General features: G+C 44.4%; 1 protein-coding gene across 49 annotated transcripts in view; it reads left to right on the top strand.

Annotated features, from left to right (window-relative positions):
• The window catches only part of LOC107130780 (uncharacterized), a 428,352-nt gene that overhangs the window by 287,791 nt on the left and 122,653 nt on the right, over positions 1-17,908 (top strand). For 34 of the 49 annotated variants that reach the window (XR_012417599.1, XR_012417608.1, XR_012417609.1 and 31 more), the window contains exon 1: positions 11,771-12,511. Coding sequence is in view for 12 of the 49 variants with exons in the window: in XM_065520577.2 (XP_065376649.1) it covers positions 12,232-12,511 (280 nt within the window). In the remaining 37 variants the exon portion in view is untranslated. Of the gene's footprint in view, positions 1-10,877; positions 10,966-11,181; positions 12,512-17,908 lie in introns of those variants that run through there. The other 15 variants (XR_012417592.1, XR_012417598.1, XR_012417591.1 and 12 more) reach the window with 2 other exon arrangements.

Raw genomic sequence — 17,908 nt, forward strand, 5'->3', positions numbered from 1 at the left:
GTGGTGCCAGAGAAAAAGCTCCAAGGTAGGCTACATCTGGTTGACACAGCCTGGCATAGATGAAGGCGGAATGAACAGAGGGGTGCTTGTGGAAATCTGAGGTCCTCACTTCTAGCGCTGTCTCCAGCCAGTGCCTGAAATCTCACTATTAAAGAGGCTTCCCTTTTCCTTGTTCAGATGAGAAAGCAGAAGGTTGCAGAAGGTTAGTGACTTGTTTAAGTTCACTGGTGAATTTGTACCTAGCTAGAACGAGTGGATTTCCAGTCCATGCAATTTCTACTATGCCAGTTGCACTTAACATCTCCTTTTTCTTGACTAAATTAGCCCATGGACCAAAACTAGATTGAGCTCTTTGTTTGCTACAGTGATGAGTGCACAGTCAGCAGAGAGTAAATGTTAAATGATAATAACAGTGTGTGAAACACAGTAAATATTTAATTACAGAGAGTAACTCCAGACTTACTTTATTACAAAGAAAAGAAACTGTTGTTGAAGACAAGAGAGGAGGGGTATGAAATGTTAAAGGGAAAACTGCTTTAGCAGAAGCAGAAGGCCGTGCTCATTCATTCACTCATTATTCGTTTATTCATGCATTTGTTTATTTATTCAACATATTTATCAAACACCTACTCAATTCCAGGCAGCTCAGTAGCTCAGAATATGGGGTTAAATGAGACATAGCCTTGCCTTCAGGGAACTCATAGCCATTTGGCAGTGGATATTCTACCCAGCCCACTGTCTCTTCTCTCATGTTACTGTCCACACGCATGCACGCTCTCCATTTACCAAGATCCAGGTGACTGTGTGTTATTGGGACTATCTCCTGCCATCACCCCTTCATCATATACTCTATCCCTGCAGGACTTAAAACTATTCCTGAAACAGGCCAGACTCCCACTTGTCCCAGGGCATGAGTATTTTCTGCCCAACACTCCTAGCACTCTCCTCCAAGAACCTGCAAGCTGGCTTCTTCTCAGTGTTTGTCTCTCAGTCCAAATGATACCTGCTTAGAGAAACTAACCCTGTCCACTCTAGCTGAAGTAGTCCTCTTCACGCACATCCAATCTTTATTATATACCTTTTACAAAAACTTTCGATAGCAGTTATCACGATTAGAAATTCAGGCCTGGTGCGGTGGCCCACGCCTATAATCTCAGCACTTTGGGAGGCCGAGGCAGGCAGATCACTTAAAGCCGTGCATTTGAGACCAGTCTGGCTAACATGGTGAAAGCCCATCTCTACCAAAAACACAAAAATTAACTGGGCATGGTGGCATGTGCCTGTAATCCCAGCCATGACTCAGGAGGCGGAGGCACAATAATTGCTTGAACCTGGAAAGTAGAGGTTTCAGGGAGTGGAGATCATGCCACTGCACTCTGGCTTGGGCAACAGAGTGAGACCATGTCTCAAAAATAAAAATAAAATAAAATAAAATAAAATGAAAGAAAGAAAGAAATTTATGCTCTACATTTCCTTGAACATGTATTTATTGTCTCTCTCTCGAGGAGAGCAGAAACCTTGCATGTCTTATTTCCTGCCATCTCTCAAGCACTTTGGAAAGTGCTTGGCACATAATACATGCTCAGTAAATAATTACTGAATCACTGAAATACATATAGATATATGTGTATGTATATATATTTCAAATACTCATGCCCTTTTTCATATTTAAAATGCTTAATGCACATGTATATATATTTCAGTGATTTGGTATATATATATTTTTGTATTTACATATATTTCAGTGACTCAGTAACACACTTACTTACACACATTCATAATAAAATGCTGGAGGGACTAAAAAGTAAAATTCAAAGAGTGTTACATTTCATCAGAGAATTTAAAAAAAAAAGAAAAAGTAAAGGTCTATTGAAAACTCAAAAGACTCTCCTAGGTTGCAGCCAAGAACTACTTCCAAAAGGTGGTGGTAGGAGCAATGCAGAAGATGGACATACTGATGTCCCTCAGAGGAAAGGAGGAGAAGGCATAGAGATCAGCTGGCCATCTCAGGGGCATGAAGCTGTGTGTGTATGTTGGAGTGGAGCAGAATGCCAGGTTAGAAATGTAGTTCAGGGCTGGGTACGGTGGCTCATGCCTGTAATCCCAGCACTTTGGGAGGCCAAGGTGGGCGGATCACAAGGTCAGGAGTTCGAGACCAGCCAGACCAATATGGTGAAACCCTGCCTCTACTAAAAATGCAAAAATTAGCCAGGTGTGGTGGCACACACCTGTAGTTCCAGCTACTCGGGGGGCTGAGGCAGAAGAATTGCTTGAACCCGGGAGGCAGAGGTTGCTATGAGCCAAGATGGCGTCACTGCACTCCAGCTCGGGTGACAGAGTGAGACTCTGTCTCAGAATAAATAAATAAATAAAAATAAATGTAGTTTAGACAGAGTTAAGGGCTTAAGGGCTTTGAATGCTTGGTGATACTGTGCACATTTTATTCAGAACTAGTAGAGTACACTTGGTCAGAAAACCAGTCCTGTGTCCCTTAAAAACAGGTGAATAAAACAGTAGCATGACCAAAACTAACTATTGAAGTTCTCTGCTGATTGATTTTCCAATTGCATCTTCCCTTTTTTCTTCCCCTACTCCTTCCATATTAACATTTCATTAAGTCTTCAAGTCATATTACAATCTATCTTAAAGCAAAAGGGGGACTAAATGCATTTGGTCGGGAACCAAGATGATTCCCATAAAGGCAGATTATGCTGACATGATGAATATAAAATGAAACAGCAGATATTAAAGTGGGAGAATTGGTGTACCATGCCTTCCAGCAGTAAGCTGACTCCAGCACCTGCCTCCCTCCCACCCTGGATAGCTTGGTTTTGTGTTGGAATCATAAAGAAACACAGGGATTGCATTTTCACCTTTTTCTGTTCTCCCCCGTGGACTACAACTCATGAAATATTCAATAGGCTCAAATTCCCTCAACTGCCCCACAAAAGCCGAGAGAGGATCAGCCTTCATCAGTGATTCTGGGTAGACTGCCATCCTGCCTCGGTGGCCACTGATGCCTTTCAGCCTCCTGGAAAAGAAATGAAAAATCCCGAAGGCATGTTGTGCTTTTAATCGGCTTGTTCCTCCTAATCCAGGCACTCACTGTATTTTTATTTAATTCCTGAAGGTCATTATGAAAATAAGCAGCTCGGCCGGGTGCAGCGGCTCATGCCTGTAATCTCAGCACTTTGGGAGGCCGAAGCAGGCGGATCACAAGGTCAGGAGATCGAGACTATCCTGGCTAACACAGTGAAATCCTGTCTCTACTAAAAATACAAAAAAATTAGCCGGGCATGGTGGCTGGTGCCTGTATTCCCAGCTACTTGGGAGGCTGAGGCAGGAGAATGGCATGAACCCAGGAGGCAGAGCTTGCAGTGAGCTGAGATTGTGCCACTGCACTCCAGACTGGGTGACAGAGAGAGACTCCGTCTAAAAAAAAGAAAAAAGAAAAGAAAAGAAGCAGCTCTTCTCATCACCAGCCATCTTGGTAACATCTCCCAAGTGGCTAACCGACCTTCTGATTCTACGGCACCAGCTGACCCCCAGAAGATTATTTGCTGAAGCCCAGAGAAAGTTTCCAATGAGTTTGCAAATGGTCTTTTTCTTGCCATGGAGAAAGCAGACATTACATGAGATGAGCTCACTGCCTGGGCAGAAAGAACTGGGAAATGTAGTGATGTTTACTTTAACCAACCTTGCCACTAGTTGTTGCAGCATTCATGGGTGATTGTCACACATCAAGTCTTGCTGAGTGGGCCTGGGAAATAATCACAAATACTCACGGCCTTTTTGATCTCTAAAATGCTTAATTAATGCAAAGCTTTATATCTCTCTCAGGGGCTATTGCAAATGGTTCTGTGCCAGTCAGAGTCTCACCAGAGAAGAGGAGACATACTCAGGAAGGTCATTGGGAAGTGTTTAATGAAAGGAGCGTTCACAAAGGCTTGGGCAGTTTTAAGGCAAACCAATAATGAGCAACAAAGTACTCCAAGATCAACAACAGCAAAGAACTGTCACCACCCTAGGCCTGAAGGCACAAGGGATGGTGGGGGATGGAGTATTATAAAACCCAAAAAATCCAGAGCTGTAAGAAAGGGCTACCATATAGCTGCCAGATAGGAACTATAGCCTTTACTAGAATAACCCAGCCACTGCCAATGCACAACCCAGGATGGAAGTTTTCAAGAGAGTAAATTCCCAACCTCATTCTCCTTCTACCCACCAATTTTTTGTAGGTGTCTCACACAGGTTGACCTCAACCAAACACCCAAGGATGCTTAAATGAAACAAATCATACAAGTCAGCCTTCCTGAGGACAGCAGGTGGGAAAGGGGATCTCAAGAAGCAAATGAAGACTATTCAGTAGGCCCCTTAATAGGTATCCCTACCTTCAGGCTTCCTTCCTTCCAGCCATCCATCAAATGGCTACCAGGATGAAATTTCTAACTTCTCAATCTGACTATATAATTCTTTTGCTCAAACCCCTCCAATGTTTTCTACTGTCCCTCAGGATAAAACCTAATTTATTGAGCCTGACACACAAGGCCCTTCCTGGCCTGTTATATGCACTTCTCCCCAGTCTGATCTCTTGCTATGCCTTTCCTTGCACTTATGTATGAATTCTGACCAGATATTTATATAACGTACCACATATACTATGATTTTTTCCTAATTCAATATGTTATGGTCCTCCATGCTTTCATAAGGAGGACTATTGCATGCTGCATAAGATCACAGGGTCTGAAGACCAACTACTTGAATTTGCATCCCAGCTCCCCCGTGTTCAACCTGTGTGTTTTTGGGCAAGCTCTTCACTTCTTCATGCCTCAGTTCCCCCATCTACCAAATGAGGGTAATAACAGCACCTGCCTCACAAGGTTGTTTTTATAATCAAATGAGATAGTACAAATTAGCTGTAAGGTTGGTCTTGGTATTTAGAGAGCACTCCATAGTTACATTTATTATATATATAGTTATAGCGTCCTCTTTTACCACCGTCTTGAGATATATATATACACACACACAAACACTATATATATATAATATACATACAATATATGTTATATATATATATATATATGGTCTCTTTATATAGCTGACTTCCCTTATTGGATCCTAGTGCAGGGACATGTCAGAATTATTTATGTAGCCTGGTGCCTGGCACAGCAGCTGAAGAGGGTAGGGTAAATGTTCTGTATGTTTAACATAAATGTTCTGTATGTTTAACTGAGCTGTCCCATATTTGAAGTCAGATAAGTATTTCCAGAGAACAGAGAGAAGAGACAGCAATTTGGGGTGTCAATAATGGCTGGATTCCTGTACAGCAACTCTACAGAAATTTACCTAACATCTGGCTTAAATTCAGGCATCATGGAGAATGCACATGAAAAGAAAGTGTTAACTTTCAAGGAGCTTATATTTTCATGAAGCGAGATAGGGGAAGTTCCTATAGAAAATGGACACCCTTATGATTCTGTTTAGACATGAATATATCTATATACAGCTGGAAAAATAATGGACCACAAAGAATGGCACTTTCTAAATAGTGGGATCAGAGATGATTTTAATCATGTTCTGATTCATTTTTCTATGCTTTTTCTATATTGACTATATATTACCTCTATAGCAGATACAAATAGACACTCACTTTAAAGATTCATTTAGTCAACCAGCTTCTTCTGAGATCTGGCATTGTGGGACTCTGTCCTTGGGAACTTAGTCTAAGGGCCTGAGAAAAGACATGCTATAAATAGCTATAAAGCAAAGTAGGAAGCTTAGAGGAAAGGAGATTACTTCTGGCTAGATCTAGAAAGTCTTCATGGAGGAGTCTCAAATAATTGGCAAGATTTTGACAAATGGCTGTGGCAGAGCGTACTTCAGATGGAGGAGCGGCATAAGGGCAGGAGGGCAAGAAGGTCACAAATGTACAAAGGGATACAGTGGGGGAAAACCAGTATAAAATGCAGAAGCCACTATTACAGAGAGAGGCTGGGGGCTACCAACGCTTGCCCATGGACCATCACCTAGCAGAACAATATAAGTGCTGGGTTCCACTTGGGGCTCTCTTATGCAATCAGACCAAGGGCAAGCTCAGAAGTTAATGAAGCTCTCCATATACCACGAATTAAGATGACAAGGTAGATTGACTGGTCGGTGAATGGATGAGTGGATGGACCCCAGTCATTCCAACCTACTTAAACAGCCCGGGTTAGTGAAAAGCCTGGGTTACTGAATTTTGAGTCAGAAGCTTATATTTGTGTGATCCCTCTACAGTACCTGACTGGTATCTTTGAGCACAAATTACAGAGCGTCTGTGATTTTCTTTACTTGTAAAATGGGGGTCACAGTCTGGCCTACTTACCTCACATCTAAAGTAGAATGGAAAGAAAATAAGGCCATACATAGCAACGTGCTTGGAAATCTGCAAAGTTTTACAGTTAGTTCTGAAGGCAAATGCAATCATTCAATGACATACTTCATCCACCAATATACCTTCCAATAATTATCTACGGACTGTTTAAAATGTGCCAGGCACAGTGCTAGGTCCTAAGGATAGATTAGAGGAAAAGATTGATTTGACTACTACCTCATAGACTTTCCAATTTAGTCTCGATATTCTTCTGTTCCCTCTAAGCAGCAGCAAACATTTCCCCTTGCTTCATTTTTTCAGTCATCCACCCATTTAATCATTAATTCATAGTAGAAGAAGATGCCTTCTAGGACATTGCAGTCTTCATTGTTTAGCATGCAGCAGATGTGCAATAAATATTTGTCTAATCAATGCATCACTAAATGTACATTTCCTGAGTTTCTTGTCCTCAAGAAAGTCACAATCTAGGAGAGCAGAAAAAGGAAAGTCAGCAAAGGTGATGAGTGTGTGGTAATGACCTCAAGATAGGAGGCACAGCATGTTACAGGAAAACATGTGATAGGTCAGTTAATGCTCCTCATTTATCAGGGGTTTGGAGAGGGCAAAGAGGGAGAGTCTATAATCTGGACATTTCATAATTCTAAGAGATCCTGATGTCTGTCAGGCCAGGTTAAATGCCCACAGGATAACGCCAATGGTGTGCTAGGTTTGGGAAGTCGCCCGTGGGGACAGAAGGTGGAGAGGTGGCAGGGACCATGACATGGCCAAAGTTCCTTGACAACAGCTGGAGAAGAGATTCAAGCTCCTATGGAGGGGATGGTACTCTTTAAATAGTGGGACTAGAGTCTCCAGACTCCAGAGGTGCCTCAGACTCCTCATCCCCAAACCCAGCTGTCAGCACTCATCTCTGCCTCTGCCTTCAATCTGCCCATTTCCACCTCCTTTGCTTTGGGGGGCTAAGGTCGGCAGATCAATTAAATCTATCCTGGTTTCTTAAGAGCTGTATATATTCCTTTTAAATGTATTAAACACATAGGGACCCATGGTTAGGATGGGTCCCTGGAGGCTGGAGGTGACACCATCCCACAGGACCCAGTGCCAAGATAATCCCCAAAATGACCCCTACGCCCATGGTCTCATGAGAGCAGGGACCAGGGCTGGGCTTGGCCTGAGTCTCTTGAGCATAGAAGGCTCAATAAAGCCCCTTCTGAATCTGTCCCAATTTAGTTATAGGGACACTATGGCTAGTGCAGGGGTCATGTGACAGGGGAATCCTGAGAGACAGGAAGTTGAGGAGGCCTTTCTGAACTGAGATCCTAGAGCTAAGACAGGAAGTGAATTCCATGCAGAAGAAACAGCAGGTACACAGATCTCAAGGAGGGAGAGAAACAGCAGTGAGGTTGGAGTGGTTGGGGAAGGCAAGAGGCCACAGAGGCTGGGCCACTCTGGGCCTTCTGAGTTATGGGAGACTCTGAGTTTTAGTCTAAGAGCAAAGAAGAGCTACGAGAGGGTTTTGAGGAGAGAAGGGATGGCGCTGATTTATTATTTTAACATGCAGCTCCTGGCTGCCATGGAACGCAGGACTATCAGAACTGGGAAGGTGATGGCAGGAGGCTGGAGATGAGGTCAGCGCTGTGATCATCTGAGCAGAGCATGTGGTGGTACCCTCTCTGTGCTGTTCTGTACCTCACACTGTAAGTCACTGTGTCCCAGGACTTACCTGACCCTCCAGAACATCAGGAGGTCCTCCACCAACTCTGGCGCGAGGGGACAGGTACAGATGAGCTCCTGTGGGGCTTGACTCTCCTGACCCCCCATGACACTGGAACTCTCCTGATTCCCTCACTCAAGAACCAAACTGTCCCCTACTTTTGCCCCTGAGAGATCAAGCTCTAATCATGGCCTCCCTTGCTCACATATTCTCCATGGTTCCACACTGGCCTTGTGAGAAATTCCTGCACCCAGCCTGACATTAAAAGACCCTGCCCTAATCAGCTCCTGCCTACTTCTCTCTATCTTTGATAAATATTTCTGTCTAGAAGGCCCTTTTTTCCCTTCTTCACCTGCCCAACTCCTATTCACACTTCAGAACTCAGGTCAGGTCAGATGAGGTGGCTCATGCCTATAATTCCAGCACTCGGAGAGGCCAAGACAGGAGGATTACTTGAACCCAGGAGTTCAAGACCAGCCTGAACAACATGGTATAACCCCATCTCTACAAAAAAATACAAAAATTAGCCGTGTGCAGTGGCATGTGCCTGTAGTCCCAGCCTGAAGCAGGAGGATCAATTGAGCATGGAAGGTCAAGGCTGCAGTGAGCAGTGATTGTGCCACTGCGCTGAGCTACAGAGAAAAAATAACTCAGCTGAAAAAAAACCCATTCCTCCAGCAAGCCCTCCTTGCCATTCCTCTGGAATCCCACAGTCCCCATCCTTCTCCTCTAGTTCTGACCCCATGGGGCTGGCAGTAGATCTATCCACACTTGTCTCACCTAGACTAGACAGCCCTCTAGATCAGGCCTAGGAAAGGACAGTAAAATTTGGAGAGTGCAACAGGTCAAGAGAGACATTACTGACTGCCTCCTCTTTAGCTTCCCTTGACAACTTCCTCTCAGACTGCTCCAGCTGACACCCTGCCCTGAAATACACACGCTTGCAAATCCAGCCACTCACCATTGACCTGTCTTAGACTCAGGTGTGAAGAGCCAACCAACAAATGCAGATGTGGAAGCCCAGGGTGTGCATGTGTATTCGTAGTCATGTGAGAATCCCACCCAAGCTCCAGACAGACCCCTGCTACCCCATTTGGCAGATGCTGGTGAGGCTGGTATTTCTGGGGAGATGTCAGCAAAGGCTGAATGTGCCAGACATGAGGCAAAAGACCAAGGTTTAGGGAGGCATCTTCTATACACACACACACCTGCCCCCCTTGGCTTGTCCAGCCAGAAAGCAGAAAGCTGTGGCATCTGCCCAGCACAAAGGAAGATGGGTGGATCCACTGACCCGAGGATAGAGCAGAGCAGAAAGGATAGGAAAAATCCAAGAGAGCTTTTAAGGAGAGGAGTCATGTAGTTGGGCTTAGATGCAGAGGCTAGACAGGGGTGGGAGCAGATGAGCAGGGGACTGGGCATTTGAAGCTGAGAGTCTTGCACCTCCCTACCCCTTTCTTTGCACCCTCATGCTTAAGCATTTATTATCAACTTGTGCTAACCACTGAGCTAAGCTGACCTCCAAATAATTAGAAAGCTGAAGTAAACCAACATCCATAGAAGATGAGACAGGTGACTGAGGACGTACTGTTACAAAGCCAAGGTGGTTTGAGGCTGCAATGAGCTATGAATAACTATGTTTTAGCCTGGGAGACAGAATGAGACCCTCTCTGTAAAAAAAGAAAAAATAGTAATAACAAAGTATAAATTAATCTCAATTTAAAAAAAAAAAAGGCAGATCAGATGACCTGTAGTCCCAGCTAACCAGGAGGCTGAGGCAGGAGAACGGCGTGAACCCAGAAGCTGCAGCTTGCAGTGAGCCAAGATTGCACCACTGCCCTCCAGCCTGGGTGACAGAGCGAGACTCCGTCTCAAAAAAAAAAAGAAAAAAGAAAAAAAGGCAGATGGTTTTACAGTTGTTTTATCAAAACTCAAAGAACAGGAAAGCCCAAGTTATTTCACCAAAGTCAGACCTTTTAAATAGATGATAGCTGCCCAAGTCATTTTTACGAAACAACTTTTTTTTCTTTTTATTTTTGAGAGAGAGTCTCGCTCTGTCACCCAGGCTGGAGTGCAATGGGGTGATCTCGGTTCACTGCAAGTTCTGCCCCCCGGATACGCCATTCTCCTGCCTCAGCCTCCTGAGTAGCTGAGACTACAGGCACCCGCCACCACGCCTGGCTAATTTTTGCATTTTTAGTAGAAACAGGATTTCACCGTGTTAGCCAGGATGGTCTCGATCTCCTGACCTTGTAATCTGCTCGCTTCGGCCTCCCAAAGTGCTGGGATAACAGGCGTGACCCACCGCGCCCGGCCGAAACTTCTTTATGTCAAAACCTAAGTCCAAAAAGAAAAAAGTGTCGACCATGATAGGGGCTGTTAGGCAGGGATTTCAAGGAAGTCCTCTCCAAAGAGGTGACATTTGGGCTGAGGCCTGAAGCATCAGAAAGAGGCAGCCAAGCCAGGAAGAGGCAGGAATAGGAAGGTCTGGGGAAAGACTGGTCCTGGCAGGGGAAACTGCAAAGGCAAAGGCCCGGGGTGATCAGGAGCTTGGCATTTGGAAAAATAAAGAGTCTATGTGACTGGACAGCGTGATAGTGTGGGCGAGTGGGCAGAGGAGGAGACGGTGACAGGGTCTGCACTGGTCAGGCCACCTAGGTCCTGGAGCCCACAGTGAGAAGCATGTGCTTCACTCTGAGGACAAGAGAGAGCCACGGAGAGTTTGGGGACAGAGGAAAGTTGGCATTTAATTTTATAGCTTTTTGAGATTGTTTTGTTTTGTTTTCTTACAAACAGGGTCTCAGTCCGTTACCCAGACTGGAGTGCAGCTCGAAATATTTTCAAATTTATCTTGTGGTTTCTTTTTTGATCCAATGATTTAGAGGTGGGTTGTTAAATTTTCACATATTTTCAGATGTCCAATATTTCTTTCTGTTGTTAATTTCTAATTCTGTTTCAGTCAGATAACTATTTGTTTTTCCTCTCTCCTGTCTTCTGATCCTGTTTTTCCATTGACTACCATTTTTAAAATAAACTTATTTCAGTGTGGCATTTACAATCCTACTTTATTATTTTGCTCTATTTCTGACGTATTTTTCAGTGATTGTTCCAGGGATTATGATGTGCTTTTGATTTTTTCCAACGAATGACGGACGAAGTGATAGACTTCTTGCCCCGGATGGGGCTCTGGAGCGCTGCCCGGAGGCAGTGGATGGAGGGCGCCGGGCATGACATCAAGAGCTCTGCAGCCAGGGTCTGGGGCACCCTCTTGTTCCACCTCCCAGGAGCCACGCAGCCAGCACCCGCAGCGGCCTGTGCGCCCCAGCCAGGCTTGACCTCAGCGCTGTGGCAGCCGTATACCTCACCTGGGCAGGCCAAAGGCAAGCAGAGAGCTGGATCTGCACCACGGCCCTGGGGAATGGATGATGTACAGGCGACGAAGCTACACTGTCTTTCCTTTTGGGGGGGGGGAAGAAAAAAGAAAACAAGGAAATGGAAGATTGAAAATGTATGGGCTCTCCTTCCTTTCCTTTGCTCCTGCGTGCTTTCTGGGGTTGAGGGGCGCAGCGAGCTTCAAGACGTGGCCGGGATTCCCCCTGCCTCACCCCCAGTTCCCTGGGAGAGGTCAGTAAGGCCCCTCCCGTGGGCGTCACAGCGACCAATGCGGGTCCCCCTCTCTGGGAAGGGGCGGGTCTGGAGTCCGCAGGGCCCCTCGCAGGCGCTGACGCAGAGGGAAGCTGAGGTGGCACCGTACCCCAGGGCCCCTGCCTGCCTTCTGGGGAGCCTGGTGACCCAGGCAGCCCTGGTGAGGCCGCGGTTGTCTGGGCCCTACCGAGGCCGCCGGGCTCCCACAGGATGGATGCGGACAGTGAGGCCGGGGAGGCCCTGCTGCCCTCGGTACTGTCCCTCCAGCTCCCAGCTTTCGGTGGTTCTCTGGGCCTCCTCTGCAGAGGGTCAGGGGAGCCCATCCTAGATCCTGAGGCGCCGAGTTTGAGGGACCCCAGAGCTCCGGCCAGGCCGCTTCCTTTGCGGATGGTGAAGCTGAGGTCCAGAGGAGGGCAGGGGCAGGTCCCAGGCGCTAGGGAGCCGATCTCGGGGCTGGGGTCATAGGGAGGCTCCTGCGACCTCCAGGGCCTTAGAGCCGGGGAGGATGAGAGACTGGGGGCCTTTCGTCCAACCCTGTGGGTGGGCAGAGGCTCAGCCTATGCCGCAAGGCAAGCTGCTTCTGGCCAATCCGAGCCGCGGCCCCTTTAAGAAGGGGTGGTGCTTCAGCCTGGCGCGAGGGACGCCGCCAGCCTGCATTCCCCTGGAAGCCGAGACTGCGCTTCGGGCGCGGTTCCAGCAGCAGCAGCAGTTGCGTGGTCAGAGCGAGGTTCGGAGAAGCGGTGGTGGTTTCTATGTGACGGTGGAGGAAGAGGCAGGTCTTGGAGGTAAGTGGCGGGGGCATGGACCCCGCCGGGAACCCTCCTGGCCTCCCTGCACCTTCCTGGCAGCTCTCTGCTCCTTTCTGGCCGCTCCCTGCTTTCGGGCTCTGACTTCTTGGTAGGCATCTGGGCCCGAGTTGTCTACGTGGGGTCGGTTGTGGGGCCTTGGCCGCGGCAACGTCTGCATCCCAGACAGGAAGGCTATGCCCCTGTCCGACCCGCGTTCAGTGTACAGGAGCGCCCTGGCCCAGAGCCGGCGGTGAAGCGCGGGACCTGGGTCCCTGTGAGCCCCACGGGACTCTGAGCTGGGGTCTAGGGTTATTTTTGATGCCCCAGGACCGTTAGAAAGAGATCTTGCTAGAGCAAGAGACCTTGCTAGAGCAACTACAGCTGTAGTTTCAATTCTTTGAGGAGTCTCTAGCTATTTAGCTGTTTTCCATAGTGTGTATCGTAGTTTTCATTTCCACCTACAGTGTATGTATGAGTTCCCCTTTTTCGAAAAGCACACCCACATTCCTTTTTTTTTTTTTTTTTTTTTTTTTTTTTTTTTTTTTTTTTTTGAGATAGAGTCTCGCTCTGTCTCCCAGGTAGAGTGCAGTGGCGCCATCTCGGCTCACTGCAACCTCTGCCTCTCAGTTTCAAGCAATTCTCCTGTCTTAGCCTCTGAAGTAGTTGGAACTACAGGCGCCCACCACCATGCCTGGCTAATTTTTGTATTTGTAGTAAGGACAGGTTTCACTATATTGGTCAGGCTGGTCTCAAACTCCTGACCTCGGGTGATCCTCCCGCCTCAGCCTCCCAAAGTGCTAGGATTACGGGTGCGAGCCACCGCTCCCGGCCCCTCCTATTTTGAAAAAAATTTCTAGGAGTATTCAATAAGTGTGAGATTATCTGCGTGTGGTTTTGAATTACAGTTTTCTAATGAATAGTTAATTTTGAGGACCTTATCCCTTATCTGTTGTTAGATTTTATGTCTGCGCAGAATTGTTCAGGTTCTTTGCGACATATTAGATTGGATTATTTTGCTACTTTGTAGTGTTTTTTTTTGTGTGTGTGTACACATTAGATGACAACTCTTCATGAATTACCTGATTGCCTGAAGTTTTTGCCTAATCTATAGGATACTTTTTTTTTATTTGGAAAGTAGTTTTCTTTGCTGTGTAGAAACTTTTCAGGTTAATGTAGTCCCATATGTTTATTTTTGCGTTTCATGCATGTAATTTTGGTCACCCATATAAGAAAATATATATCAGTGACAAAGCACTTAATTGTCAATGAGGTTTTTCTTCCAGGGTATTTCTTCCACATTGTGATGTTCTTTATCAAAGTCGGTTGACTATGTCCATATTTGTGTTGGCCATGTTTTTGTCCTCCTTGTTTTTGTCCATAGTTCTAGGTATTTGTTTTTATGCAAGTACCATATATCTGCTGCATAACTACAACCTGGCAGTGTAATTTGATATCAAGCATTGTGGGTCCTCGCTTTGATTGTATTTCTCAGGATTCCTTTAGATATTCATTACTTTTGTGGTTTCCTGTGATTTTTAGCAATATGTATTTATTTCTTTTAACATTTTTTCACAACATAAAGGTCCATAATTAGGGGTACATTTTCATACATGTAGATTGGGTAATGATCAAATTAGGGTACTTCAGGATGTCTATTCTCTCATCTGGGTATTTTTTCTGTGTGTGTAGAGAACATTCAAAATTCTACCTTCTTGCTGTTTAAAAAAATGTAATCTTGTTAACTCCAGTCACCAGGCTGAGGAGGAGAACACTTAGATTTATTCCTATAAAGTTAAGGTAACTTTGTTTCCTTAACCAATCCTTCCCCATTCCCCCTCTATCTCCCAGACCCTGGTAACCAATATTGTGCTTCCTACTTCTTTAAGATAAACATCTTAAGATTTCACATGAGTGGTATCCTGCAGTGTTTGTCTTTCTAGGCATAACTCATTACATTTAACATAATGTTTTCCAGGTTCTTCTGGGTTGCTCTAAATGACACTGTTTCATTATTTTGATGGCCAAATAATATTCCCTAGTATATGTATATGAGAATTTCTTGATCCCTTTATCTGTGAATGAACGGGTAGGTTGAATGCATATTCAGTAGTGCTAGATGGTATGTTATTTCTTGTTTTTCTATTATTTGCAGGACCCCCAACTGTTTTTTGTAGTGTTAATACTAATTTACATTTCCACAAACAGTTCCACTTTCTGGAAATTTATACCAGGAATTATCTTTTAAATATTTTTATTTTTTTGTAATATTCATTCTAGTTGGAGTGAGATGAGATCAGAGTGTGGTTTTGATCTACCTTTTTTCCATGAGTAGTAGTGTTAACCACGTTTTTGTAAACGTTGGGTCAGTTTCCTGTCTTCTTTGCACAAATAGCTGCTCAGGTTATTTGCCCCATTTTGGACTGGTTATGTTTCTGTTTGTTTGTTTGTTTGTTTGCTTTTCTGCTAGCTGGTAGTATTACTGGCTTATACCTTTTCAAAAATAACCACTTATTCACTGTATGTTTGCCCAAACTTTTCTTTTTTTTTTTTTTTTATTATTATACTGTAAGTTCTGGGGTACATGTGCATAACGTGCAGGTTTGTTACATATGTATACTTGTGCCATGTTGGCATGCTGCACCCATCAACTCATCAGCACCCATCAACTCGTCAGCACCCATCAACTCGTCATTTACATCAGGTATAACACCCAATGCAATCCCTCCCCCCTACCCCCTCCCCATGATAGGCCCCAGTGTGTGATGTTCCCCTTCCCGAGTCCAAGTGATCTCATTGTTCAGTTCCCACCTATGAGTGAGAACATGCGGTGTTTGGTTTTCTGTTCTTGCGATAGTTTGCTGAGAATGATGCTTTCCAGCTGCATCCATGTCCCTACAAAGGACACAAACTCATCCTTTTTTATGGCTGCATAGTATTCCGTGGTGTATATGTGCCACATTTTCTTAATCCAGTCTGTCACTGATGGACATTTCGGTTGATTCCAAGTCTTTGCTGTTGTGAATAGTGCCGCAATAAACATACGTGTGCATGTGTCTTTATAGCAGCATGATTTATAATCCTTTGGGTATATACCCAGTAATGGGATGGCTGGGTCATATGGTACTTCTAGTTCTAGATCCTTGAGGAATCGCCATACTGTTTTCCATAATGGTTGAACTAGTTTACAGTCCCACCAGCAGTGTAACAGTGTTCCTATTTCTCCACATCCTCTCCAGCACTTGTTGTTTCCTGACTTTTTAATGATTGCCATTCTAACTGGTGTGAGATGGTATCTCATTGTGGTTTTGATTCGCATTTCTCGGATGGCCAGTGATGATGAGCATTTTTTCATGTGTCTGTTGGCTGTATGAATGTCTTCTTTTGAGAAATGTCTGTTCATATCCTTTGCCCACTTTTCGATGGGGTGGTTTGTTTTTTTCTTGTACATTTGTTTGAGTTCTTTGTAGGTTCTGGATATTAGCCATTTGTCAGATGAGTAGATTGCAAAAATTTTCTGCCATTCTGTAGGTTGTCTGTTCACTCTGATGGTAGTTTCTTTTGCTGTGCAGAAGCTCTTCAGTTTAATTAGATCCCATTTGTCAATTTTGGCTTTTGTTGCCATTGCTTTTGGTGTTTTAGACATGAACTCCTTGCCCATGCCTATGTCCTGAATGGTATTACCTAGGTTATCTTTTAGGGTTTTTATGGTATTAGGTCTAACATTTAAGTCTCTAATCCATCTTGAGTTAATTTTCATATAAGGAGTAAGGAAAGGATCCAGTTTCAGCTTTCTACTTATGGCTAACCAATTTTCTCAGTACCATTTATTAAATAGGGAATCCTTTCCCCATTTCTTGTTTTTCTGAGGTTTGTCAAAGATCAGATGGCTGTAGATGTGTGGTATTATTTCTGAGGATTCTGTTCTGTTCCATTGGTCTATATCTCTGTTTTGGTACCAGTACCATGCTGTTTTGGTTACTGTAGCCTTGTAGTATAGTTTGAAGTCGGGTAGCGTGATGCCTCCAGCTTTGGTCTTTTGACTTAGGATTGTCTTGGCAATGCGGGGTCTTTTTTGGTTCCATATGAACTTTAAAGCAGTTTTTTCCAATTCTGTGAAGAAACTCATTGGTAGCTTGATGGGGATGGCATGAATCTATAAATTACTTTGGGCAGTATGGCCATTTTCACGAAATTGATTCTTCCTATCCATGAGCATGGTATGTGCTTCCATTTGTTTGTGTCCTCTTTTATTTCACTGAGCAGTGGTTTGTAGTTCTCCTTGAAGAGGTCCTTTACATCCCTTGTAAGTTGGATTCCTAGGTATTTCATTCTCTTTGAAGCAATTGTCAATGGAAGTTCATTCAAGATTTGGCTCTCTGTTTGTCTGTTACTGGTGTATAAGAATGCTTGTGATTTTTGCACATTGATTTTGTATCCTGAGACTTTGCTGAAGTTTCTTATCAGCTCAAGGAGATTTGGGGCTGAGACAATGGGGTTTTCTAAATATACAATCATGTCATCTGCAAAGAGGGACAATTTGACTTCTTCTTTTCCTAACTGAATACCCTTGATTTCTTTCTTTTGCCTGATTGCCATAAGCAGAACTTCCAACACTATGTTGAATAGGAGTGGTGAGAGAGGGCATCCTTGTCTTGTGCCAGTTTTCAAAGGGAATTTTTCCAGTTTTTGCCTATTCAGTATGATATTGGCCCTGGGTTTGTCATAAATAGCTCTTATTATTTTGAGATGCGTTCCATCAATACCGAATTTATTGAGCGTTTTTAGCATGAAGGGCTGTGGAATTTTGTCAAAGGCCTTTTCTGCATCTATTGAGATAATCATGTGGTTTTTGTCTTTGGTTCTGTTTATATGCTGGATTACGTTTATTGATTTGCATATGTTGAACCAGCCTTGCATCCCAGGGATGAAGCCCACTTGATCATGGTGGATAAGCTTTTTGATGTGCTGCTGGATCCAGTTTGCCAGTATTTTATTGAGGATTTTTGCATCAATGTTCATCAGGGATATTGGTCTAAAGTTCTCTTTTTTTGTTGTGTCTCTGCCAGGCTTTGGTATCAGGATGATGTTGGCCTCATAAAATGAGTTAGGGAGGATTCCCTCTTTTTCTATTGATTGGAATAGTTTCAGAAGGAATGGTACCAGCTCCTCCTTGTACCTCTGGTAGAATTCAGCTGTGAATCCATCTGGTCCTGGACTTTTTTTGGTTGGTAGGCTGTTAATTATTGCCTCAATTTCAGAGCCTGCTACTTCAGGAATTCAGCTTCTTCCTGGTTTATTCTTGGGAGAGTGTAAGTGTCCAGGAAGTTATCCATTTCTTCTAGATTTTCTAGTTTATTTGTATAGAGGTGTTTATAGTATTCTCTGATGGTAGTT

This window comes from Macaca fascicularis, chromosome 9, assembly GCF_037993035.2.
Source record: "Macaca fascicularis isolate 582-1 chromosome 9, T2T-MFA8v1.1".
NCBI lineage: Eukaryota > Metazoa > Chordata > Mammalia > Primates > Cercopithecidae > Macaca > Macaca fascicularis.